At 36.3% G+C, this 26,662-nt stretch overlaps 1 protein-coding gene across 2 annotated transcripts in view; it reads right to left on the bottom strand.

Moving 5' to 3' along the window:
* LOC134530331 (TOX high mobility group box family member 4-like) overlaps nucleotides 1-26,662 on the bottom strand; it is a 481,748-nt gene that overhangs the window by 192,069 nt on the left and 263,017 nt on the right. The window contains exon 2 of one of the 2 annotated variants that reach the window (XM_063365065.1): nucleotides 6,638-6,682. The exons of the other annotated variant lie outside the window; for it this stretch is intronic. Coding sequence (XP_063221135.1) covers nucleotides 6,638-6,649 — 12 coding nt within the window. The 5' untranslated portion in view covers nucleotides 6,650-6,682. The remainder of the gene's footprint in view (nucleotides 1-6,637; nucleotides 6,683-26,662) is intronic. 2 annotated transcript variants of the gene reach the window in all.

Genomic DNA, 26,662 nt, shown 5'->3' with positions numbered 1-26,662 from the left:
TAGAAATAGTAGTGACACGTAACACCACAGACCAAGTACCTATGTTAGGACATTTAGAGGCCATTCTATAACCTGCATTAAAGAACCATTCCGGCCTTTTCCATTTGGTTCTCTGGAATGCAAAACCGTTTCTCCTTGCTGTTACATGTTTGCAATGGTAATGATACCGTATATTAATCATTATGATTATTTTTCCAAGAGTCTTGATTGTTTGGCAATGACGATTCAATATTAAAATACACATTTTAAAAATAATTTTTGTATTATATCGGCCTAAACAATTGTGAACATAAAAAAAATACTGAACAGTTTGCGCCTTCAATATTACTTTCACCTATGAATCAGCCAGCGACGAGGGTGGTAATGAGAGATATTATACATATAAAAGGTTTTTATGTTAAAAAAAACTTTAGATAACCTTGTAGCTGTCTACTAGGCCTTGATGAAATTGCGTACTTGTACAAATAATGGAACCCACGACCTTTCTATTTTTTCCTACCTCTATTAAGGTAACCTTGCCGTTTCATTTCCTTTTCATGTTAGCCTTTACAATGACGCTGCTTCATTATATCCCTAATGGCTAAACGTAACGAGACACTTAACCTTGGCCACACATTTACATGAAACTTGGATATTCAGAATACGATCGTGTGACGTGAAAACATTTTCTACAACACTCCTCACCTATTTGAAGGGAAAAAAAGAAGTATTTAAGTGTAAGATAAAAGCATGTTAATGAAACGAGGAAAATCTATTTCCCAGAACTTTTCTGTTCGTTTAGACATGGTAAAACGAATTTTTTTAAGTGCATTTCTTAATGTATAGGAAAGCTGTTACAAGAGGTGTTTTAAATCCAACAAAAAATACTGCCTAAGTACAAAATGACCCCTTATCCAGACCTTACATGGAACTAAATTATCATATAAATGCGCAAGTTTTTTTCCCAAACAACAGCGCACTTAAATAGTGAATGGACATAACGTTAATTTTGTTGTGAAATATTGCATTACTAAATCTCAATAAACTTCTAGTTAACCGAAAAAAATCATTAATTATTACTTTGATCGTATGTATTTAATGAATAACTACAGAACCTATTTTCCTTTCTGCAATTACGGTTTGTTATAATGTAGTACTTCGGCGAGAGATGTGGACATGCGTCATTTTAGATAATTTTGTACACTTTAAAAAAAAAAAAACAATACAGTCAAATAAAGTATGCAAATATGTAAAAAAACTTGCAAATATTTAAAATTTATACTTATAATAAATCTGTTACAGATTTGTGCCTGTGCATTGATATATTAAAATAAAGTTGTTTTGAGGATAATAAGTGGTGCAAAGGAGGGAAAATATATATTTGAATGAATAATTAACCATGCAAAAACTGTTCAGAGGATTATGATAAAATTTGTAACAAATATATTTCATATACTGTATTAACATAAATGATATAAAATTTGGACTATTCCGTCCCTAAGAGGGTGCGATGGGGGTAAGTTTATATTTAAATACGAAATAATATCTTGGAAACTAATGAAGCGAATGGAAAGATTTGGGTAGGCATAACAAGCATTCAATTAAATACCAACTCATTTTACCATTTTGCTAAAATTCTACATCTAACAAAATGAAACGAAGGAAAATATGGTTTTATTATTTAAAAATAATATTTCCAAAGGTAATCAAACGGGAGGTAAAATGATGTGCATAAACAATGCAAGTACAACTAACAGCTTTTTCTACCATTGGAATTCCACACCCAATTGAGTGAGAAGGGGGTTAAGTTTGATTTTATAATAAAAACCATATATCTGTAAACAATCAAACTGACGTTCAATATATGGTACATTTTAGTAATAAACGCACTAAAACTACAATATTCTCTTTACCATTTTTCTAAATTACATCCCCTAGGGGGTGAAAATATGGTATGATGGTTTCATAAAGAAATATTCATATATCCGAATATGATGAAAATCTCAAAATCTGCTTTACTTTTATTGTTTTTTTTCTCGTTCTAAACCTTTCATTAATACAATTACTAAAATTTCACGTGGATTTCTTGATATTCTGTTTGCGATTTGGCCTTTTTTAATGATATTTTTATTTGCTTAAAGTTTTAAACTGACACTATTTCCGAGAATTCAGAACTCAGATTGCTTTATGGTTTGGCCGATAGTGCAAATGGATTTTACTACATGAACTAAATAGGTTATGAAAACTAATAATTTACAACGCAATCATTTAGTGCTTAATATTTTTCTAGATTGCATTTTTGTTTAACTTGATGTAAGTTTTTGGACATACACCATTGCTAAGAACTTTTTCTGTTGAAGAAAAACTAATAAATAAAATAAATAAAAATACACAAGAAAGACAAAAAACACACAAAATTAAGCAAACAATTGCTGTTGTCAACAAGAATATAAACACCACAAAATATTCCGAAATAGAAATATGGTCAACAAACAAAGAAAAAAGTACTAAGTGAACAAAAAAAAACACACAAATGATGACAACACAAAAATATTTAAACCAAAATAATTCAGCACAACGGTTGAAACGAGACAAAAACACGACAAAACGAAAAGACAAAAAAAAAATACAATAGTTTTACCAAAACAGAAACAAGCGACGTTTCGGGAACTGCTATCTGCTCCCGTCCTCAGGCAGAGACGCACATGGTACGGAAACACAGCAGATAGCAGTTCCCGAAACGTCGCTTGTTTCTGTTTTGGTAAAACTATTGTATTTTTTTTTGTCTTTTCGTTTTGTCGTGTTTTTGTCTCGTTTCAACTGTTGTGCTGAATTATTTTGGTTTAAATATTTTTGTGTTGTCATCATTTGTTTTTTTTTGTTCACTTAGTACTTTTTTCTTTGTTTGTTGACCATATTTCTGTTTCGGAATATTTTGTGGTGTTTATATTCTTGTTGACAACAGCAATTGTTTGCTTAATTTTGTGTGTTTTTTGTCTTTCTTGTGTATTTTTATTTATTTTATTTATTAGTTTTTCTTCAACAGAAAAAGTTCTTAGCAATGGCGTATGTCCAAAAACTTATATCAAGTCATGCACTCCCATTGCGCAAATCTTTTAAAGATAAAATTTTTGTTTAGTTTAGCGTGCAAAGATTTATTTTAATTCTCATATGTCAACATACTCGTGTCATTTTGAAATATTGATCCTAGCTTGCCAAATACACTTGACGATCGTGTCTGAACCAATAACTAATACTAAATTCCAAGATCTAAATTGTGGGGACAGCCAGTATTTACATATTTGTATTTTGTTCACCAGTCTTTGTTTCTATGGCACGGACAAATGCTCTACAAATAGTCAATGTCTATTATTTCTCATCGAGTCACCTCAACCTATTGCAAACAAGTTTTAAGTATCACATTACAAATGCATTAATTACTTTAAAACGTTTCCGGATAATTTAAGTAACAGTTAACGTGGTTTCACGTTAGTTAACTCGTTTCCGTGAAGGTAGTAAGCTCACTACTTTGTAAATAAGGATGGTTCCCTTCAACAACTAAATTTTATGTATGTTTATGCAACATTTTAGGATAATTTAATATGCTTTATTACTAGGGACCGGAATTAATTCGCGAACTTATTTCGTGATAGGCGAAAACTCAAAAAGGTTATCTTTGTGCCACTTTTGCTACTGGTTCACAGTTTGTACGGAGTACTCTGAGCCAATGAGAAACGCTTAACCGAATAAGTGTCAAATCTAGACTGCTTAGCATGTGATTCGATGCTTGTCTTTTTAGTAGGGATGGGCCGATCAATCCTCAAACCTTCAAATACCACAATAGTTTTAGTATTCGAAGGGTTAGATATTCGAGGAAAATTATTCTAAAAAAAATTAGGGGAAAGAAAGTAAATTATAATATTTCAATTCTGATAACTCTGGGGTTATTTTTTTCTTCATGTCTATCCTGGTATCATTCTCCAACATATTTTATTTTTAAGATAAATAACATTACAATATGAATTTATTGTGGAAACTTAGTTTGTAAAACAACCATTTAAAGGGTAGCATGTTCATGTATTGTACATTATTTTATTTTTTACACTTGACACCTAATTTCGGATTCGAGGGGTATTTTGTAGGTCACGGATGCCAAACCAATGGCAAGCGACAAAATAATTCGGGCACGCATGATAAAATTAAAAAAATCTATCTACTTGATCTAAAAAATCAACATTTTTTTAAATTATATTTGACGTCATGTGACATCTGTATCGGTGTCAGAACAGTAGGTAACAGTGAGCGCGCACTTCATTATTGTGTCAAAAGAGACTCAATTTTGGTGGACTGAGAAATATGGCATGATTAATCAAGGCGATAAAGCTGTGTGTATTTTATGTTCTGGAACAGTTGTTTGTAAAATGGTATTACGAAACAAAACACAAATCTCTTTGTCAAAAAAAAAAGGCGAATCAGAGAAAAATGAGTTTATTGCATGTGCATTAAAATAGAGGAATAGACAGTTGACATCTATGATTAAATATGTTAGTAAGGATTTCATACAAGTGCCGCAAGTTTCTCGGCTGCAAATATCATTGCCCAGCATAATAAACCTTTTAATGAGAGTGAATGAAAGAACCTTTGTTGATGATTTTGAAAACAAAGATAAAATAATTCAGCATATCAACAACATTCCTTTATCAAGAAACAAAATAAAAGATAAAATCCTAAAACTGGCATAAAATGTAAACAAACAACAACAAAAATACATCAAGTTCACTCCTTTTATTTCGCTTATGTCTCGACGAAAGTACTGATCTAACTAAATCTGCTCGTTTAGCGGTTTTTGCTCGCTATTGCGTAGCCAACAACGTCAAAGAAGAATTAATTGCGTTAAAATCGTTGCCAGGGTACAGATACACGTACGGCTGTTAAAGAAAGCACTTGCTGAGAAAAAATTGATTTAAGTAAAATTGTTTCGATAACGACTGATGGTGCTCCAAGTATGGTGGGCAAACAAAAATGGTTTCCACTTTATCATTCATCAGCAAGCCTTGGGTGCTAAGGGTGGTTTTGCCTCCCTTGAAAATATAGTGAATGTAATATCGTCGCAAGCTTTAAATAAACTAAAATTTAATGTTTTTTTTATGAAGTCAATTCAGTGTATAATGGCCTCTTAAGTGTAATAATGTTCGCGGGTTGAGTCGCAGTAACGTACTTCAAGGATTTGTTGATTTTTTGGAAGAAATATGACTGTTTTTACAAATTGAGGTAAAAATTTAACAATACCCTCCCTCAATTAGTGGATGTTATGTGACTTTCAGAATTAATGTTTTTTTACAAACTTGTGCCAGCATTTCAATGAATTAAACATAAAGCTTCCAGGTCCAAATAAAAATATTATCGTCATGGTAGATCTCATTAGTGCTTTTGTGGGTAAATTGCCAGTTTACAGTAACGATATTTATACAAAAAACTTCAAGTATTTTTCAGACGTCAAAAAAATCACTAAAGATTTAGATTTACACAAAATTTCAGACGAAGAAAATGTCACTAAAGAGTTTAATTCGGTAATTCCTTCATCACTTGAATCATATTCACCAAGATTTTGTCAGTTTAAATAATTATAGGAAAAATTCAAATTTATTATGTATCCTGATGTGACGTCAGTGGGTAAAATACACTTGTCTAAATTTTATATTTAATTGGTTGGAGATTGAAGAAATTGAAAAGCAGCTGATTGACTTCCAGTCTAGTTCAATATGGATGCCCAAATTTATAGAATTGACGAAAGAGTTGGAATTAAATGAAATAGAAATACTATCTGGCAATATGAGTAAAAATGCCAATACCAAAATTATGGAAACGTGGAATTAAATTCAGGCATATTAAGTTGTCTGAAGAAGCTGGCTTTTGCGATCTTAACAATAGTTTCATCTACCTATGCTTGTGAGTGGTTGTTTTAGAAATGAATACCATTAAAAGCTTGCATCGAAACCGTTCGTCAGATGACTCCAGTTCAACTTGCATTATGCTAAAAGTAACAAAGTACGAGCCTAACATAACTTATTTTGCATCTAATTTGCAGCAGCAGAAATCACACTAATATTTATTTTATTTAAATAAACATAAAATAGTAAATATTTCTATTGCTGCACAAATTGCGTGTAACACATAATTGGTTTTTAAGTGAATAACACTCTAGTTTTATTTTTATTCATTATTATTATCATCATCATCATCACTAGTAAAGATTGTATGATGGCACGTGATAGCCACATTAATATATATTTTTAAAAGGCACATTCACCTATAAATATTCGCCATCCCTGATCTACGTACTCTCTGGGGTTCTAATTCGAGATTCGGATAGGCTACGCTAAAAATTGGGATTTGACCAAACACTAATTTTTAGTTAAAGGTCCCAGAATCCTCCAGATAAACTGTGAGTCATTAGCATGATCAGCCACAAGGTATGAGTATTTGACTTTTAGCCTGTCACGGTCATTGTGCATTATAAAGCTGCAATAAAGTATCCTAGGCACCGTGTGCTGTACAGGGTTAACGGGCTGTAACAGCCCGTACAGTGCAGGGACATCAACTAGAAGTAACTCGACGCAAACTAGACAACACAGAGATATGTGATGGTCTGACTCACCCTTCTCCTCATCGGCTGCTGAGATCATTCACTGGCGCCACTCACCTGCAACCAGAAGAGAAAAAAAAAATTACAGTTCAGTAAACAGGTGAAGCCTTTCGGTCAATGACAACAGGCACCGCACATACAAAAGTGCACCAGCAATTCAGTCCGCTCTGTTGTTCATCATAGTTTTGCATGGAAAATAGTATAAAACAGCTAGATTATATATTGATAGGAACATACCCGCGCTATTGATAGAGACTTGCAAAATTCGCGGATTCATTCGGTGATAGGCTAGAATTCAAACACATATACCTAGGGACTGGAAAAATTCGCTGTTTCAGTGACCACTAGGATAGACTCCACGATTCTCTATGTACTCGGGCAACTATCACCTGATCATTGGCTACCGACTCGGGACACCTGTTTACTGCGATTCTTGTGATTCGATATTTATTTTGTTGAGTGTTTGCCATTGGCACAGAGTACTTCAGGTAAATTGCGGTCCAATCACTGACGCAGCATTAAGCTAAACGAGCTTGGATTCTAGCCTGTCTCGAAAGGAATCCGCGAATTTTTCCGGTCTCTACATATACCTCTTAGATAATTTTGCTATTGGCTTACTGTTCATCTGAACGAATCTCAACCAGTTATAAACCCTCAACCAAAGAAGGATCGAATCACAAACAGCTGAGACGACTTACATGTCGGCAGCCAATGAACTTGCGTTATTTTCCTGAGTGTACAGGGGTATGTGCAGTCTATCCTGAAGGCCATCGGAACCGCGAATTTTGCAGGTCTCTAGCTATTTATCGTTCCCTTGTAATTGGCGGCTGTCTGCAAGAGAAGCCATTGCCCTATTTGGCCGCGCCATCAAGACGCGTTTGCTTCCGCACTGGTTGGCTATGATGGTGTTTAGACACAGCAGACATGTGCCTGAAATAAACCCAGCCAACCACGAAACACAGACAGTGCTACAAAGATTTAATACACAGCTGGTCCGGAAATCGTTTCGCGAAAAATACAACGGCCCTAGAGACGGATTGTGAAATATCAACCCATGTTAACCATGTTAAGAAAAACAGAAAATAAGAGTTACTAAGACATAGCACACAGAGATGGTGCTGCTTTTTCCTTAGTATCCATTATTACGTTTGAAACTAACAAATAGTTCGCGATGTTTTTGGGAAAAGTTTGGCAAGTATGAGGAACATATCTAAAATTATTTTTCTGTAATTAATGGGATACATTTTTCTATTGCAAAATATATACGTCTAAAACATTCACATACTTTGCAGTTTCTTACACCTTCTTAATACAGGTAAGTTCTCTTCGCCATGGTTATTACCCAACACCTATTTCCAGAGATGAACCAACCAAATTTTTGCTCAAATGCACGAATTTTTAAAAATTTGTATTTAATGAAATTTGGGTGTAACGTTAGCGCGAGCATTTCCCGAACAGTTATTATCTGTAATGGCGAGTCAACTTTGCTTTGATACGATCCCATCATTAACGAAAAACAGAAATAAATAAATAAGTCGCTGTCAGGAGTGCCTGTGAGACGACTCGAACACCCAGCAAACCTTGATCGAACCTTACGGCTTTTTGGTCCTTGGTGACAGGATATTCTTCCCTCGCACACATGCTAGTGGGCTACGCGTTCACTCCGTTGCGTCCAGGCTGGTCCCATAGAGAATTAAAAAAAAAAAAAAAAAAAAAAAGACCCGGCAATTTGCTGGTAATTTCCTGGAAATTCATCAAACGGTAATGGACAAACTATTAATCTGAATACCTTCCCGTGCACTCGCTCCATCCGATCCCCCCCCCCCCCCCCCCCCCTTTTACTCTCACCCATGGATTTTTTTTTTTTAAGGAGAGAGAGAAAAACTGTTTCCCGTGAGAGGATGGGAAACAGAGACCATCAATACGATAATCTAAATCAACATCGAAACGAGGAAAAGTGATTATATGGAAATAGAGTGCGGCCGCTCGACCCAATGGAAGCGCGAACCGGCGACGAGTCGAGCCAATGACGACGCGTTAAAACCAATCGCGACACTTCCGGCCCGGAGGGGAGGGAACTGGAAGAAGGTTGGCAATGAGAAAAAAAAAGTTTTTTTTTTGGGGGGGGGGGGGGGTGATGGGGAGAGAGAGAGTAAAAAAAAACAGTGCGGGTAGGAATTTTTTTAAATTTTTGTTTCGACCATGTTTCCACACCTGAACGACGAATTAAATAACACGAAACGAGAACATCAACATCGCTCACAAATTTTTTTTTTTTTTTTACTTCGCCAGGTGGTGCGAGAGCGGATGTTTTTGATCTTTGGATGGCGCGCGCGGTGGTGTTGAAAATAAATAAATAAATAAATAATCATTCTAAATGCGAGTTCATTTCGACGTGACGCTTCCTGACGAAATCGAATAAAAAATAAACGCAACCCGTTACATTTTTATCTCACCAGCCATCCCCTTCCCCCAAAACCCAAATCCATCCCTATCTTTCCAGGGACACCTGGCGATTATTTGACAACTTATGTAGGAAATTGAGAAAAAACATAAATCCAGCATTTTTAAATATAATTTATGGGGGGGGGGGGGGTTTGTAAATACAATGTCTTTCTTTTTTACATAAAAGAGAAGTAAATTATTATTGTAATGTATCCATAGTATCACATATATACATATTGCCACATGCCATTGACTATTACATTTTATTCACTTTCTGTAAAATATGTTGTTTGTGACTTATTTTGTTTCTCAAATACTTGTTACTAGTTGCTAGTTACTAGTTACTAGTGCATTCCCAAGTAGAGTAAGAGCCAGCGTGTAAGAAAATTAAATAAATGAAAGAGCTATCTGGGGGTCCTGTGTTTTCGTGTTGAGTCGCACACGAGTTGGAAGTCACCCGGTGTTGTCTCGAGCGGAACGCAGTTTTGGTGCGCTGGAACCATTCGAGACGGGTCACGCGAGACTAAAGCATCCGTAATGCAAGTCGACTGGTCAGCAGCCTCGGGCTAGGCCATCTCGCGTGCGGAATTGTGGGAAATGCTGCCAAAACAGAGAGCTGTTTCAAATAAATACATAAAACAGTTACAATTTTGTCAGAGTTATTCAACGATGACAATTCGTAAAAGTATTCACCTTGGAAAAAAAATAATCGCGCTGGGTAATTTTATCCACGTTCTGAGGTCTACGATACCTGATTTGCAAGTATAACTCTTTCTCGATTATTGTATTTACATCCTTATGGCCTGAATTAAGTATCTTCTCTGACGAACATGCTGTCTTTACTAACATAATTATTATATTTCACCGAATACTAAATGTATATTCATATTCTTTCACTATTATGCTAAATAAAATCCCACCTGTAGGCCTACAAGGCGCCACGGGTACAAGGACTTGCACTGCGTCATAGGCGATCTAAAACTCGTGTAAACAAAAGGGAGGTTTCGCGAGTAGGTTTTTTTAAAATTGTGTTCGAGCTAAGACATTTAAACGAAAACAAAGTTATAATCAGACACATTTTCGCCGTCGTAAAGATGGTACAGGATATGATTTTAGTGTAATTTGTTTTAGTAAAAATTCTATTTTTTTTTTGCCATGAAATGTATTGCGAAACTTACACAACGGTAAAAACAATTAGCAATTTTTTTTTCACTTTCTCATCACTGACAAACGCAACGTTGTAAAATAAAAACATTTTAACTTATATGTAGGTATTTTTATTAACGTCCTAACGGATTGGAATGAAACGAAAGAATATATTAATTTTAACGCCTGGTTGACGATAGCACATAATTACTCATACCAAGAGATATTGGGAAAGATATTCGAACATGGCGTAGAGAAAGGATACATCAAAGTACCAATGATTTCGGGGTACCTAAAATTGAAAAAGAGTTCAATTAGATTAGGTTAGCGACATTAAAAATACTATGAGGGAAAAAAAACGCAAAAACGTATGAAATCTCGCAGAGTGTTTTTTTTTCCATGCCGGCCGCGAAGTTGCAGGAGCGTGCGGCAAACTTCGGGTATGTCCGGAACTGTTCGGGCGTCTGCCTCCATTCCAGCGAATCTCATGCTTCCCGCAATGCATGCTTGTGTTTGTAATTTGAAGTCTGCGCAGTCGTCGATGAGGATTGACTTGCCAGAAGTTGATTCCGAAATGGTCACCATATCAGTGCATGCTACGCATGCTTTCCAGCACCAGTATGGTTGAAGGGAAACGGGGGGGGGGGGGGGGAGGGGGGGAGGGGGGAGAGAGAAAGAGAGAGAGAGAGAGAGAGAAAAGGAACGCAATGTAAGAGTGGTGCGCTGCAAGAGGAAGGAATGCTGAAGGAGGGAGTGTAAGTGGGAGGGGAGGGGTAAGCATGCTGTCAAGTGCGCTTACACAAAAAAAAAACCCTTGATGTTCCCATTTATGAAGACTGATGACTACATCGGGGAGTGCCGAGAAGACTGGAGAGTGAGTGTCGTGATGGAACATGAGAAAGTAAAAAGGGAGGGGGAAAGAGGGAGGAGGGATGGGGACGAAAATGACACAATGCACAGAAATGCCGAGGAAAAAATTGCTCACAAGGCGTACTGCCTGCTTCGCGTATCCGAAGCCAATAGCAGACAGGAACAAAAAAAAAATCGATTCATGAATATACAAGAGTAGGAGCCGAGGGGGGGACATGTATAATTTATCCAAAGGATGGATGACCATCCAAATGTTTTGTGTTTCGAGGGTAGAAAGAACAAAAAAAAATTACACACACACGTGTATTTCTCCTGAAGCAAAAAAAAAAAATCCCAATGCCTTTGCTATCCGCAGAGGCGTGAAGAGAGAATGATAAAAACGGCACTTTTTTTTTTGTTATTTCGGTCAGGCGTATATATATATTTTTTTCCAGTCCCAATGCCTGCTCTGGTATTAATGGCGAGTCAGCCACGTGATGTGTCAGTAAAGAATCTAAGAGGGGAGGGTGTGAAATCACATAATTAACACCCCTTCTATCACTCTAATTTTTCCAGCGCAGTCTCTTGGAAGATTTCGTTAACACCACGGTTGACGTGACGTCACGAGGTATGCGCGGTGTGTCATTCCATGCGCTTAGATCGAGCATGGTCCAGGTGTCGATAACGTCGATTCACTATGTGATAGTCAATACATTAAATTTATTTCACTTTTGAAACTGTACAGAGACGTCCCAGTATTTACGTAATTCATACCCGGAAGTTTGGCGCGGGTTCAACGACATCACGTGCGGGGCTAGAATTGATTGGCTCCGCGTTTTCTCTCGCGGCTTGTCCGTTGCCTCGTCGGCTACTGTACTTGAAACAAGACATTCGTGTATCCTGAACTACCTGAATGCGATTCAACGGTAAAGTTTCTGCTGCTTTGTTATTGATTTGGACTACCAATGGGATGCGTCAAGCAAATATTTCCTGAAAGGGAAGCCACTGCCGCCTTGGAACCTTGGAATCAGGATGCGTTTTCTTCCGCACAAAAATTGCTGCGATTCGTGTGTCGACAGTAGACACGTGCCTGAGAGAAACTCAACCAGTCTCGAAACACAGACGATGCTACAATGTTTCAACATACAGATAAAAATAAAATGACTACCCCATCGCCTTAAACGAAGTCACAATTTACGATGGACCAAAATAAGAGAAAAACATTGTGTACCTGAAATTTTGAAAATAAAATGACTACTCCATTCCCTTAAACGAAGTCTCTTCACTCTGCGTTTTAGTCAGGGTAACGCCGGGTGCTTAAGCTAGTAACTTATAAATGCACCCCATGCTGAAACTAAGGCATCGGTGGTTTATTTCGTCTCGATCGCTCGTTCACAACGCTGGAAGTCACATCGTCTCTGAAATGAATTTTCATTACAATCTTGCACAGAAAAAAAAATTCCGTACTTTTACAAATGATTCCTTTGTAAACCATTTGCCAAGAAATAGTTTCCAATGCTACAAAAAATATATTGTAACTTTGTATAACACATAATTATGTTTAATTTTGCATATATGAAATACGATTTTTATGATGAGTATTTCTCACTAAAATTGGTGCATAATTTTATATTTTAAATGATGTTTCATTCAAGATTTTTTTTTTCAAGCAATGGGAAAAAGACAATCAAATATTCAACTACTTGACTTAATTTTGTTGTGTCATGGATCATGGTAGGGACAGGTATTTTTCGCGAAAAGATCTGAACACTTATTAGACTGCAATAAGGTATACCTACCCGCACCTGTGGTATCTTCCTTGTGATTGGCGACCGTCTGCAAGAGAATTTGACCGAGCACCCAGGACGCGTTTACTTCCGCACTGAATCACCGTGATTGGTGTTGTTACAATCGATATGCACCTGGGAGAAACTTACCCAATCACGAAACACAGACGATGCTACAGTGTTTTAACTTTCATCTAAGTCCCGAGATCATTTCGCGAAATCTGCATGCCCCTAGTCATGAGTGCCCGGGTAAGAATCCGAACCCAGCATATCTGCGAACACTATTTTGTAGTGATACAGTTGTTTTCATGTACATGTACAAACTTACAAATATCTTTAATTTTCCATTAATATTTCTGTTCCATTTAATACACACACACGCAATAATACAGCCTCGCGCGAAAATGCAAACACTCGAGCGGAAAAGAACGAGCACGTAAGAACACCAGCGGCAGTTAAAAAAAAAAAAAAAAAAACTAAAAAAAAATGGGTTTGGCAGGCATCCAGGACAACTGCGAAGTGTAAAAGAGAAGGGGAGATGATGGAAAAAGGAGGGGGGGGGGGGGGGGCGTGTGGATGGAAAGTGAGTGAGGCTGTGGAACCTGCCAGGGAGAAAGTAATGTTCGAGCGCGGCCTTGAACGGAGACGGACGCAATACATCTACATTTCTGAAGGCGTACCTCATTCGCGACGTGTAAAAGACACCATTTTAGTTGCTGACGCCGCGAAAGTCACGGACCGACCGCGTATGGAGCGGGGAGGAGCGGGGACGCACCACAACGCCGAAATACCACAACGCCGAAATGCCAAATTGACCACAACGCCGACAGCTAGAAAACTGCTATGTACCACAACGCCGAATTACCACAACGCCGAAATACACTAACGCCGAAAAATGTCATAGGTTTAGTTTGACTAGGTTAAGTTAGGCTAGGTTAGGTTAGGTTAGGATAGGCTAGGTTAAGTTAGGTTAGGTTATATTACGCTACGTTAGGCTAGGTTAGGTAAGGTTAGGTTTGATTGTGGTATTTCGGCGTTAAGGTACGTTTAAGAAACACACACAAATTCATTCAGTTGTTATTTCGGCGTTGTGGTACAAAGCAGTTTTCTAGCTGTCGGCGTTGTGGTCAATTTTGACATTCGGCGTTATGGTATTTCGGCGTTGTGGTAACGACCCCTGTGGAGCGACACAAGATCCAGACAGGAAACAATACTTACTGTCTGACCAGACCGCGGCGAAACAAGGGCTCACTGTCTTTGATAAAACTGACCACCAGACTTAAAAAAAAAAAAAAAAGCGACTGTATGTTCATAAACACAGCACTTAATGTTGGCTAATTAAATATTTATTTTTCTGCATAAGTCCAGTGAAGAATTCCCTCAACGGCCCAAATACCGCCAAAAATTTCGAGCTTGAAAAATAGCTATTTTTTTTATTATGTCATATGTGTCCTGTACAGTTACTAGTACATAGAGTGTTCTAAAAAAGTAATGGAAATAGAGACTATTGGAAATATTTTTACTTCAAAAATAATAAAAACACTAAAAATATAAAAATAATAACTAGAGAACATAAACATAAATAATATTTTTGAGTATTTCTGTGAAAATACTGAGGCTTATAAACACTTTTCAGCTGACCACTTAAACCTACAATTGTAGGGTTAGTAATAATTTCGTAACAAGAAGTTGTAGTTACAGTAACCAATAACTTGGTGTAGGGTGGGGATTAAAAATTTTTTTTTACAAAAATTCCTATAGTTAAATACTATGACACTTTTTAATTTTTTTAATACTCAGAACCATAATTAATTGGCCTATAAACTGTTCTTGACTAGAAGTTGAGTTCTGGGACATTCTGTATACATAATATTTATTTTAATTTTTTAACCAAGCATTTTAGATATGATTTCGACAGTTTGATTTGCCTTTTGTAATAATTTTCTTGTCTGTGAAACAACCTTTTTTTGAATTTTTTAAAACCCATAATAGTCATGCGTGTACGGTTTTAATTGTATGTGACGCTATAAATAAAGCATAAAAAAATTTGTTGTCTGTAAAGTCGGTTTACGGGCGATAGTTTAACGTGACGTCATAACAAAACATTAATGAAATGATTGCATACTTTATGAATAAAAATGAATTATTTTTTTTAATAATAAAAGAATAAATACTTGAAATTATAATAGTAATCATATTTTTAAAATGCAAGAATAATTAACCTTTATTGCCGAAATTGTTGTTGTAATAAGCAAAGAAAACCACATTAACTTTTCACTTCACTTTATAAACAGTAGAGTGGAAGAGAGAGAGATAGATGTGGAGCAAGCGTACAATGAGCGATGAACGCCGGCTGCACGCACGAAAAAGTGTCCCGTTACGCAAATTTTCCCGTTACGCTGTGTCCCGTTATGCTCATTGTACGCTTGCGCCGCATCTATCTCTCTTCCACTCGATTGGAACAACCATCGATTTGACTTTTTCGAGGCACATTAAACTTGAATCACTCCCATTCGTTTCCTACTTTTCCTATCATCGTCCTATCCTTAACAGAATAACACAGATTGGAACAAGTTAAATAGCAAACATGTATAAAAGTTATAGATAAAGTAATCTGTTCGTTAAAGTAATAAACATATTTGAATTAATGAGTGCAAATAAAAGTAAATTTATCAATTAAATTGTAGATTTAATTTGACTCCTTCTTTGTATCCATAAAAAATAGTGATAATTCAATAAATATGATTCATTTTTATTCATAAAAGAATGCAATCATTTCATCAATGTTTTGTTATGACGTCACGTTAAACTATCGTCCGTAAACCGACTTTACAGACAACCAAATTTTTTATGTTGTAATTTTTTGTAATATGCAAAGATTAAAAAAAAGCTTATTTTAGATACAAAGAAGTAAAATTGTATGTTGGGAACTGACAAAGTGTGACTAAGTGTTAAGAAGGTTTCAGACAGCATCCAGTGCACCGCGGACGTGTAGAGGCCTGGTCGCTCTCCTCCTTTCCCCGAGGAGAGCAGAGTCTAGTCGGGTAGAGCCGAGTAGAGACTCGTGACTCGTCTGAATTACAACAACATGTCGACCCAATTACCGAGCCGGTTCTTGCCTCAACCCGTCATTACCATCGGGCACGGAGAGGCGGGCAGGAAAAATAATAATAAAAAAAACCACTTAACTCACTCGACGACGCAAGTGAACGAAAAAGAGGGTTAAAAAAAATTGAAATAAAATGTAAACGTACCAAGGACTTTAATAGCACGTAATTTACGGCAATTTCGTCAAATCTTGATATTACATTATATCTTAAATCAAAGTCATTCTCCTGTGTAATTTAGAATGCACACAGGCTTTTTTTTGTTGATATTTAGGACCTGTACGTGGTAAAATGGGCTTTTAAAAGTTTTCTGAATTATATTGTTCATGAACATGCCTTTAGGGACATGGGAGAGGGCGTGAACCCCAAGAGACTAATTTTAAACTTCAGTGCATTTTCTTTTCGGCTCAGGTGAGAACTTAAACACATATTTAAGAATGTTTAAGCCAGATTACTGTGTATTTAAGTGTAAATCTTGTTTCCCTTACTTTCTCGAAGATTAAAGTGGGAATCACAGCAAAACAAAAAAGTCTTTAAATTGGTGCTTGCTATAGTATATCCCACAAACACGCGAACGTTTCTTAGGGGTGGGTACCTTTATCAACGTTGAATATTATAATTTAAATATTATTCCACTTTTTCTGATAAAAGATACTGACGAATGGTTGTGTAGTATTTAGTTTTATTGTAGGTAATAATTATGTGCAGTGAAGACTTAATGCTTCACATTAACCTGCCAAAATAAAAGTGCACTCACTCATGGCTTCGTGGGAAGTTGAAATGCATGTTCTGACGGAGTTGTGGTCGTTCACCAAGAATTTAAAAAAAAAAAAAAAAAGAATAAGCACAGCTGCTGCTGAAAGTATTTTATTCCCTAGGAAATCGCTAGAATTAGTTGTCAAATTTATTAATTGGGAGTAAATCCGAAAACAACACTTTAACATTCGCGTGGGAAAACAATTTTGTGACTTTACCCTTCATATGTATTTTTTGAAGTCTAACATGCATATGCTACTAACGTTTGGACTGTTTAATACATTACCTAGTGGTATAAACTGAAATTATGTTATGTTTAACAAACTATACATATCTACCGCTAACGTGCATAGTTTTTTTATAGCTATTTTGTTGAGCGTACTTCATCAGGCAAACGAACGATGATACTATGTTTATCCTACAAACTTTACATGAAGGAGGCTGATTATTCTAGTACTGATTCTCAGGGACGTTACTACCCTAGTTTCTACCGGGGCAATAACTCATATTGGCAACCCTTTTTTTTTTTTTTTTTTTTTTTTTTAAACTAACCAAACCAATACCTTTCCCGACAACACCTATATCGCCACCACAAATTAATTCAAAAACGCTATTCCAAATATATTTAAGATTCAACTGAGATGGTAAATAAATAGATTTATTTGCATTCATTCCCTTTCTAATGCAAGTTGGAAAGTACGAGAAAATAACCAATATTCAAATATTTAACGATATACGTAAATGTATATTTCAATACGAATAACCCAATTCATCTGACACTACGATATTCAAGTAAATATCTATAGTAAAAGTAACTCTTGTCAGTTTAGCGCCCCACTACCTTCTCCCTTTCCATTACGGTGCCCGAGGCACAAGTTCCGTCTGCTTCCGCTTCTGTTACGTCCCTGTTGATACTAGCGTAACGTGAACTGTTTTAGCTTCATCTTTCAATACTTTCGGACACTTGTTGAGCAAATGCACATGCTGGATGCCAGCAAATCAGAACACTTTTAAATCCTCGCAAAAGCGTTCTGACGTGTCGTCGTCAGTTGAGTCAGTTGCACGACAGGCTGCGTTCGCGTCGGATCTCGTGAAGTCGTTTTACGAAACGGTTGCCAGAAGTCGCGATTACCCTAAAACCCTTGCCTTATTTTCGCATGAGGGGTTTCGCAGCTTTGCGCATGCGCAGTGCCACTCCGCAGGTGTCACAGCAGGGGGATATCGCGTCCAGCGGCATGGCGTGGCAAGGTTGCCAACATCCGCGGGGAAAAGCGCGAGACCGTTGTCAAAAATCTACCGTACACTTCCCGCTTGTTTTTTTATTCTTTTTCAAAAGTACAACTTTGACAACATGAGAACTATGTTTCAAGAAACAATAGTTGAATTAAAGATACCAATAAAAAAATTAAATATACACTTCTTACATATACTAACGTAACACTAAATACTGCCCGAACATAAAATAAGTGATAATGTACAAATCAGACGCATTTTTAGGTTAGCTCTTCTTTCGGAGAGCCATATGATATAATTAAATCTGCATGATATTTCTGACAGTTCAAATAATACGAAAACCTGTAGAAATGTTTTAAAAACCTAATACAAAAAATATTACTGCATATGATTAAGAAATGAAATCTCTTATGATTTATTGAAGATTTTTGTCCCACTCAAGAACTTGCAAGTTGTCATCTTGGGAATTCCATCATCTCTGCGAGGTAAGATGAAGACTTCAAGATTATACCAGTAAAGAATACAACTTTCTTATTTACGTATTACATTAAAAAAAAAAACGAAATATGGAAATAAAGTTTTAGTGCAAAAAAAAAAATATATATATATATATATAATGTCAAAATTAGCTATCAGCGGTCAAGCCTTGCCGTAAACCGTACACTTACCTGTATTACTGTAGGTATGTCCCCACAACTACCGTATGGGCTGGCAACACTGTAGGCGTGGGCTGCGCACTTTCGCAGATGCATGCTCGTGCAGCCTTGCGTCAGAATAGCACTCGCTTGCCGGGAGGGGGAGGCACCGAAAGATAACAACAAAAAAAAAATTAAGGTCTCGGAGAGAAACATTGATGATGAACGTTACAAATAACAGTGTTCTGGACGGGCAGCTAATTACGGGGGTTGGGGAGGGGGAAGAACGGAGAGAAGGGTACGATGGAGGAGAGGGGTGGGGGTGGGAGCAGCAAGGCGGTTACCTCGTAACGAGATTGACCTCTCGGCGCGCCGTTGCCCGAGTGCAGCGTGCTATTTGCGCAGCCACCGTGGCGAATGCACAACCACGCCTGCACAACACTTCCAGCTCCGTTCCTAGCGTCGCCGACCAACGCCGAGGACCGACTACCAGACACGGGACCACGAAACTCATTTCTGAATAGTTGGTACGTCTGCCATCACCAATCTCAAAACAATGCACCGACCAGTACGATTCAAAAGTATGCTCCGTATTCGAGCGACAATAATTGTGCATCGATAGAGACTGGAAAAATTCGCGAGTTCAATGACCTTCAGGATAGATTACACAATACTCTGCCTACTTGGGCAAACGGTGCCCGTTCATTGGGCGCTGAATTTTGAGGTGTCTCAAGTGGGTAACTTGTGATTGGATACTTCTTTGATTGATTGTCTCTAATTGGCCAAGAGTCCTACATAGTAACAGTGAACCAATAGCAGAAGCAGCGCAACGGTATAATTATTTGAATTTTTGCATATCACGAAATGAACCCGCGAATTTTTCCGGTCTCTATTCATCGATAACCGTAAATTCATTCTGAAGTATCTTCAAATATTACATTTTTTTTATAAAGCTTACTGATTTTTGTCTAACGAACCTAACGCCTTTATTGTTGAGATAAATGAAACTATTTGAAAAGTGGTCACACTAAAAAGCTTGATTTTGTTTCTGTGGCAAATTTCTTACACTCGTGGTTTTTGCTGCCGGACACCTTGAAATTTCTAAATTTATTTCGTTTTGAAAAAATAAAATTGGACGGACAAGATGTTTGATGCAAGTTATAAATAAATAGACCTCCCTGAAACGAAATATTACTGACAAAAAAAAATTAGCTCATACAAGATATATATAAACGAAAAGGCCACTTTGCATGAACGTAAAAATATTTGTTTTGAACATATATATATATATATATATTTGGTATAAGTATGCAAAATATATATTGTTATATATTAAAACTCCTCTTTTCTTACATATTATTCGATTGTTTTGTTTGCCGACTTTATTAACAGGCTGGAACGTATACAGAAACCTACTACCCACCAACCACCACGGAAATAGATTATCTAATAAGGAATTCCAAAATGGGAGTGTTGTCTCTGTCGCTATCAAATTTCGTAATGCATTAATTGTAAGTAATTTATAATTTTTTAAAGAAAAGTAGTAAATCGGCCGCAGTTGTAGCACATTGGGCGCCCATCCCGAAAGACCAGGGTTCAAATGCCGAATAGATTTGTCCTGAATATCGGTTCCATCTTTTTCTTTTCTCTCCAGAAATCCATCTATGATTCCTCAACATAGGCCATGACTAGAGTCATGTATTGTTCGCGACAATATTTTCAGACCAGCTGTTGCGTTAAAACCTTTTTAGAACTGTCTTGTGTTTCGTGGTTGGCTGTGTTTATTTCAGGTACATGTCTGCTGCACACCGATCATAGCCATAATCGGATGCAAACACGTCCTGAATGCAACATCCAAATAGGGAAATTACTTCTATCGCAAATGGCTGCCAGCGCGGGCATACCTTGTTGCAGTTTAACAAGGAATCTGATTATTTCGCAAAAAAAACCCTAGCCATGAACGATTCCTTCCGCGACATACCAGTGTTTTGTTTATGAGTTACCTGTATCTAATTACCTCGCTGTCGACGATATAATGAAGGCCAAGTGAACTCTCATCTGCGATTGAACGTCGAAGACCCTGACCGTTGGATTGGTCGTAATGGTCGAGACGACAGAAAGCTCTTTACCGCTAACCTACACGTTCACCTGACATAACGCCGTGAGATTTTTTTTTTCCTTTGGGGCTTTATGAAAGATATTGTCTAAAGTTCCGCCGCTACCTAGTGATCTGCCAGAGTTGAGACACATAAATGAAGAGGCTACTGCTTCCATTACACCGGACTTGTTAACCGAAGTGTGTGTTGAGAATTGAACTTTAGGTTGGATGTGTGCCGTATTAACTGAAGGTGCGAATATTTAACATTTGAATGATGGGAGGGGGGGGGGGGGAGGAACTAGGTTAGTTCACATTCAACTTGATTTACGATTTTTTTTTTGTGAATAGTCCGAACTGAACTGTTGTGCCGTTACACTGAAACTGGGACACTCTCTTGTGGACGACCTGTGCCTTGCTGTGCCGAGCGAACCAGCGGAGTCCTCGTGCGACACGCGCGACGCGACGCGAATGCTGGCGTCGCGTCGGCGACCGGGCGACGCGCGCGTCACGCGCTTGTTTGTTTCCCGACGCTCGTCGCTGGCGTCGAACACTTGCACAGGGATAACAGGATGTTTACTTTGGCCGGTACCGAGAAGCGCGCCAACAGTTGTAGTTACACTGGCATTTTCAAAGTCCTACTTCTTTAGGCGCGTTATGAAAAAAAAAATCGATGAGATGGAAATTTTCTTTTTCCGATACGCGCGCATCATACAACGAAATTTTCACAATGTGCAAATAAAAAAAGCTACAAACAAATAAAAATTATATATGGGCTTTTAAAGTCTTATTTATTGCAAATGTGAGTGATAGAATTTGTGTTTAAAAATTGTATCTATATCCCGTATGTATATAACGATGTAAGGTTGCTTGTATGCTTCCATCGTCGCTGTCAGGGAGTGCCTGTGTAAGGTTTAGCAGTCACCTGGCAGTTTTCATGGGAGTGTTTGTGAGGTTACGTTACCGTATGTAAACTTTATTTGCATTATAAACTATAACATTATTATTCAATAAATAGTTAATAGTTTATATATTAGAATAAACATTCAACATATTTATTGATTTTTATTATTAATTAAATTTATCTCGATTATTTTATTAAATAATAATTAATTTTTTACACGTGTTTATGTAAATATTATTTTATTACTATTAATTAATTGCATGCAAAATTAAAATTAGTTTTTTTACTATGCCAAGTAGGTATAACTTCTAAGGCTAATACATAAGTGTACACACACATTTTTTTGTAAACGAGACAGATATATTCATGTTAAATTTAATGTGTTTGTAAATTGGTGCTTTTACATAAAAACTGTATCGCTACAAAGTATTGTTCGCGGTTATACTGGATCCGGATATCTACCCGGGCATATATAGCCTACATGCTTTGTGTTATCCTAGAACCTACTTCCAATAGTTAAAGTTATTTGTAAACCGTTCCCTGAACAACTTTCCAGTATTAACTGCGCTCATAAATAAGCACGATACAACAAAATACATTCAAATTGTTGAATATTCGATTATATTTTCTAGGGTTTGAATAAAACTATGCTTGAATGAAACATCAGTTGAAATTTAAAATTACGCTATAATATTCGTAAAAAATACTCAGTATTATCTCTAAAACATATTTCATTTTCATTATATCAGTTTTACAGCTTATTTAACTATTTCTTGGCAACTGTTTCCAATATTTTGTAAATGTACAGATTTTTTTTCTGTGTGCGGAGAGAGGTGGCTAACTGTCAAGACACCTAACTTGCCTTCTGGAGAACCTAAGATTGAACCCCGACTAAATGCCTCTTCACCAATACATCTTATTAATTTCGTTCTGTGTATTAACATATATAATGACTTTGCTGTCGACGAAATGGCAAGCCAATAATTTTATCTTTTTTACAAAAGTTGTAAAGAAGTCGAAGTGCCCCATAATTTTACTGGATAGCAAAAAAAAAATGTTTTCGATGAAATATATGGCTAGTTACAAACCAATGAATAATGCATTACTATTGTACAGACTAGATTAAATAAATATGACTAATTATTGTCGTGACGGATTCAAAACACAGTTATAGTCCTAAAAACTAATCTAGAAGATTCGCTTACTGCTGAATTACATAGTCCAGCAAATTATGAAGTGAGATTACTTAAGCTTAATTCAACCAAAATAAATCGCCAGATAAGTATTTCGACAAAAAAACCGAAGCGAAAGTAAAATTAGTATTTGAAATATGAAAGCTTTCAAGACAGATGAAGAGGAAATTATTAGAAAGAAACAAGTCCACATTTATCTCTCAACATAATCAAGAAGATAAATAAAAGATAAAAGAGATTAACGGGTCACGATCAAGAGTAACGAGTTTAACAAATAGACTGAAAGTATGGAAATGAAAACGTAACATTTTCTTTTCTAGCAGGCATATCATTCTAATGATCGGTGAAAAAAAAAAAAAAAAAAAAAAACGGGTTGTGAACGATACCTACCGACGCCACGAGAAGGAATTACTATGACGCGTAATGGAACACACTATTATTTAAATGAAGCAATCGATCACGGGAAAAAAAAAACGCGTAGTTCTTTTTGGCACCGCATCCTTATACGTTGGCCACTAACGCTATCGAAGCAAGTTTATTCCGAAGGCCATCCGCATACGGGCATCTATCAACTCCTTTGTTCCTATAAGCCACTCGTTGAGTACAAAAAAAGAAACAGGCAATCTTTAGAACCAGTCTAGAGGTACTTATTACCGAGGAAATTTAATCTGTAGGTAGCGTGCAACATCTAAAAACAAAGCACGGGCACATTTAAGCGAACAGCTAAAAAGTATGCCCCTTCCATTTAAGTGACGGCTATCATTACAATGCAATATATGTATATATTACTAACACAGTTTATTAAGCGTATGCATTCTTGTTCATGTCATTATTTTATATTTACGTTGAACACTGTTAAACATGTAGAAGCTTCGAAAATTTTTAAAATTGAAAATATTAAAGAACCACATATATTACATATTTTTTGCATTGTAAGGTTTCATATTTAACGTTAAGGATTAAGGAACTGATTTTTTTTATTGACTTTACTACTGGCTACGACATGTTATGCTTTAATTTTCTGTCAGAAAGATTTATTTTATTTTACATAGCCTTTGAAAATTTTCAGTTTTCAAAATTTAACTGAAAAAAAAATCTAGAGAAATTCAAACTATATCATGAAGTTGTTAGTAGCATTACCTTTAAACCTAAAAAAAAGTATTATTTATGTAATATATTCAATTATTATAATTGCTAGTCTCACAACTTGTAAAAAAAAGTTAATTGTATCGGCTATTATACAAAAATATGCTATACATAAATATTTTTTCACAATGTGAAAGTTAAGCCTTTCAAAAAAATCTACAAGTTTAGTAATGTTTAACGTAAGAATGAAACGTGACGCGCCCCGACAAAACAGGAATTTACTTTCAAAATACACTGTGATTAACCATTATCAACACTGATTAAAATGTTTTCCCTGAATTTTTATTCAAATCGAATTTCGATCCTAAAAAACTAAAAAAAAAAAAAAAAAGCTATCAAGTCATACTAAAACATAAGAAAAATTTACCCCCCAAAAATTCTTCTGTAATATGTTATGTAAAAGGTAGACTATCTATAAAACAAAACAAAAAGTAAAAACTAAATACAGTCAAAAGTTTTAGAAGTCTGGATTAATCATATCCACAAGAGAATCGGCTTAGATGGGCGACGTTAAAAAAGTAAAAAAAAAAAAAAGCTGGTGCAATCCACTAGTATACGTGTCAACCGTTGCAACCTTTATTGTGATTTGCTAACTGAATTGAAATAGTTTACGTCAAAAAAAAAAAGAAACTAGTTTATTTGCCATCATATAAATATAAGATAATATACATTAATTGAAACATGATGATCGGCAGAACCACTATCATTTTTCGGATTCATTGGTTACCAAAGTAGACTTGAAGCACTTATACATCTGTTTCACGTTGATGATTGGACGGCAGTGCTCTTGACACGCCCTTGACGACCCTGAGCCAGTTATAAACAAGTACAGGAAGTGGTTACCCAATCACGGATAACCCGCCAACGGACGTGGCCTTGTTATCGACCAATCAGCATTATAAAAAGGCTTGTTTGTGTACATAGGCAAGTTGAGTCTAGCCTGGAGTTCCAATGAATCTGTGAAGAAATCGTGACTCTAATGATTAGAGACATGCAAAATTCGCGGATTCATTTCGCGATAGACTAGCATCAAAACAACTATACCTTCGTACCGCTTCTGCGATTGGCCCACATTTTATCCGGGGAACTGTGAGCCAATGGGAAACACTAAACCAAGAAAGTGCCGAATTACGGACAGCCTAGTTGAGACGTCTCACGCGTCAGTAGCCAATGAACAAGTATCATTTCCGCGAGTATTTAAAGGACTGTGGAGTCTATCCTAGAGGTCAATGAATCCGCGAATTTTGCAGGTCTCTACTAATGATTTATCAAAATTGCAGACTAATCTCAAGAACCAAATATAGAATAAATAATCCGGCAACATATTTTCACAGCGCTGCAAAATATTTCCAAATGAGTGACAGTGTATTCTTTAAAACTTTTCATCCAAATCAAAAATGATACCTTGAAAATGGTAATGAAAAAAAAAGAAGAAAGAAGCTTGTTTGAAACGGTTTCGTATTTAACAATGTTAATTCTAAATCCTAATCCCGACACAGAGTTGTGTAAATTTTTGGGGTGTAATGCTAATAATTCTCTCCCCCCTCCACTTTTTTTTCAGTCACATGTCTTGAGAATAGAAGAAAAACAAAAATTTAACAAAACCGGATATCACTCCAAGGAAAAAATATTCTGGGATGATTCTTTACTATAGGACACGACCGATTCCTATATCTTGATTTCCCTGGCGTGAGTTACCGTTTGTAATAACCTTGATGTCAAAACACTGCAAGTCTCAAAGAAAAAAATCAGCAAAAATATTTTAGCTAGTATCCTCTTTCTGCTTTCAGGTCACCGTAGTTTATTTTTCCCCGCGTCGCTGTGATGATTTACAACTAATCCTCTTTCTGCTTCCATTTATACGTCGTGATGATTTACAACCAACTTAACTTTTTCCATCTAACTGAACTAACTGTAGAGTTTTAGCGAGGGAAAAATTCTACATTAAATGCTTGTTAGAAATGTAATGGCTATTTTTAGGATCTGCTATTAATCAAAAGTAAAAAAAAAAAAACTAAAGGGGAACAAGTCCCCTCCATCTTGAAATGTTGACGGTTATAGCCGCAACTTGCAGTATATTTGTAACTCGACACGGTATACAACCTATATTTGAACCGCTCTTGAAATCAGGGTAACGGTTATGAAATTTACGTTCGCCCGCGTGAAGAAATCACTTGTTTACTCGTGACCGCTACAAGATGGAAACCGTTAATTAACTTCGGACTATTGCAACGTAAGTAATCTTGGGAAGCTGACATTTGAAGCCTGTTATGGTTTAAAATGTGCATAAATAATTTAAACGAGAATTTAAAGGGTTAAATCAATAAATCAAAGAATGTGGACTAACCGCACTTTAAAAATACTTTAGGCAGACCGATCTGTAAAGCAGAATTCATAATTTTCGTTTCTTTATTCACACTGGTTGCTTGAACCGACCTGAAATACATTTATAATTATAATGTAAACGTATTTTAACTAAAATTTTACGTTTTCTTCAGTTTAATTTACTATTTTTTTTTTATCAAAAAGGGCTATTACAAGGACATGGCTTAGAAAAAAATAAAGCTGAAAATCTCTGCTCTTGCGAGAACAAGCGATCCATTGGCATTCCGAGAACATTATCCTTAGAATTTCCCACAATTAATTTTTTTGTTGAAGTCACGTTGAACAAAAAAAAATTAATTGATTACAATTTTTTTTTCTAAACTCGATCACGGTTGGTTTATGTAGTTAGTTGCGCA

The sequence above is a fragment of the Bacillus rossius genome, chromosome 3 (genome assembly GCF_032445375.1).
Source record: "Bacillus rossius redtenbacheri isolate Brsri chromosome 3, Brsri_v3, whole genome shotgun sequence".
NCBI classification, from domain to species: domain Eukaryota; kingdom Metazoa; phylum Arthropoda; class Insecta; order Phasmatodea; family Bacillidae; genus Bacillus; species Bacillus rossius.
The sequence above is the reverse complement of the archived record's forward strand: the minus strand, read 5'-3'. Positions and strand labels throughout refer to the sequence as shown.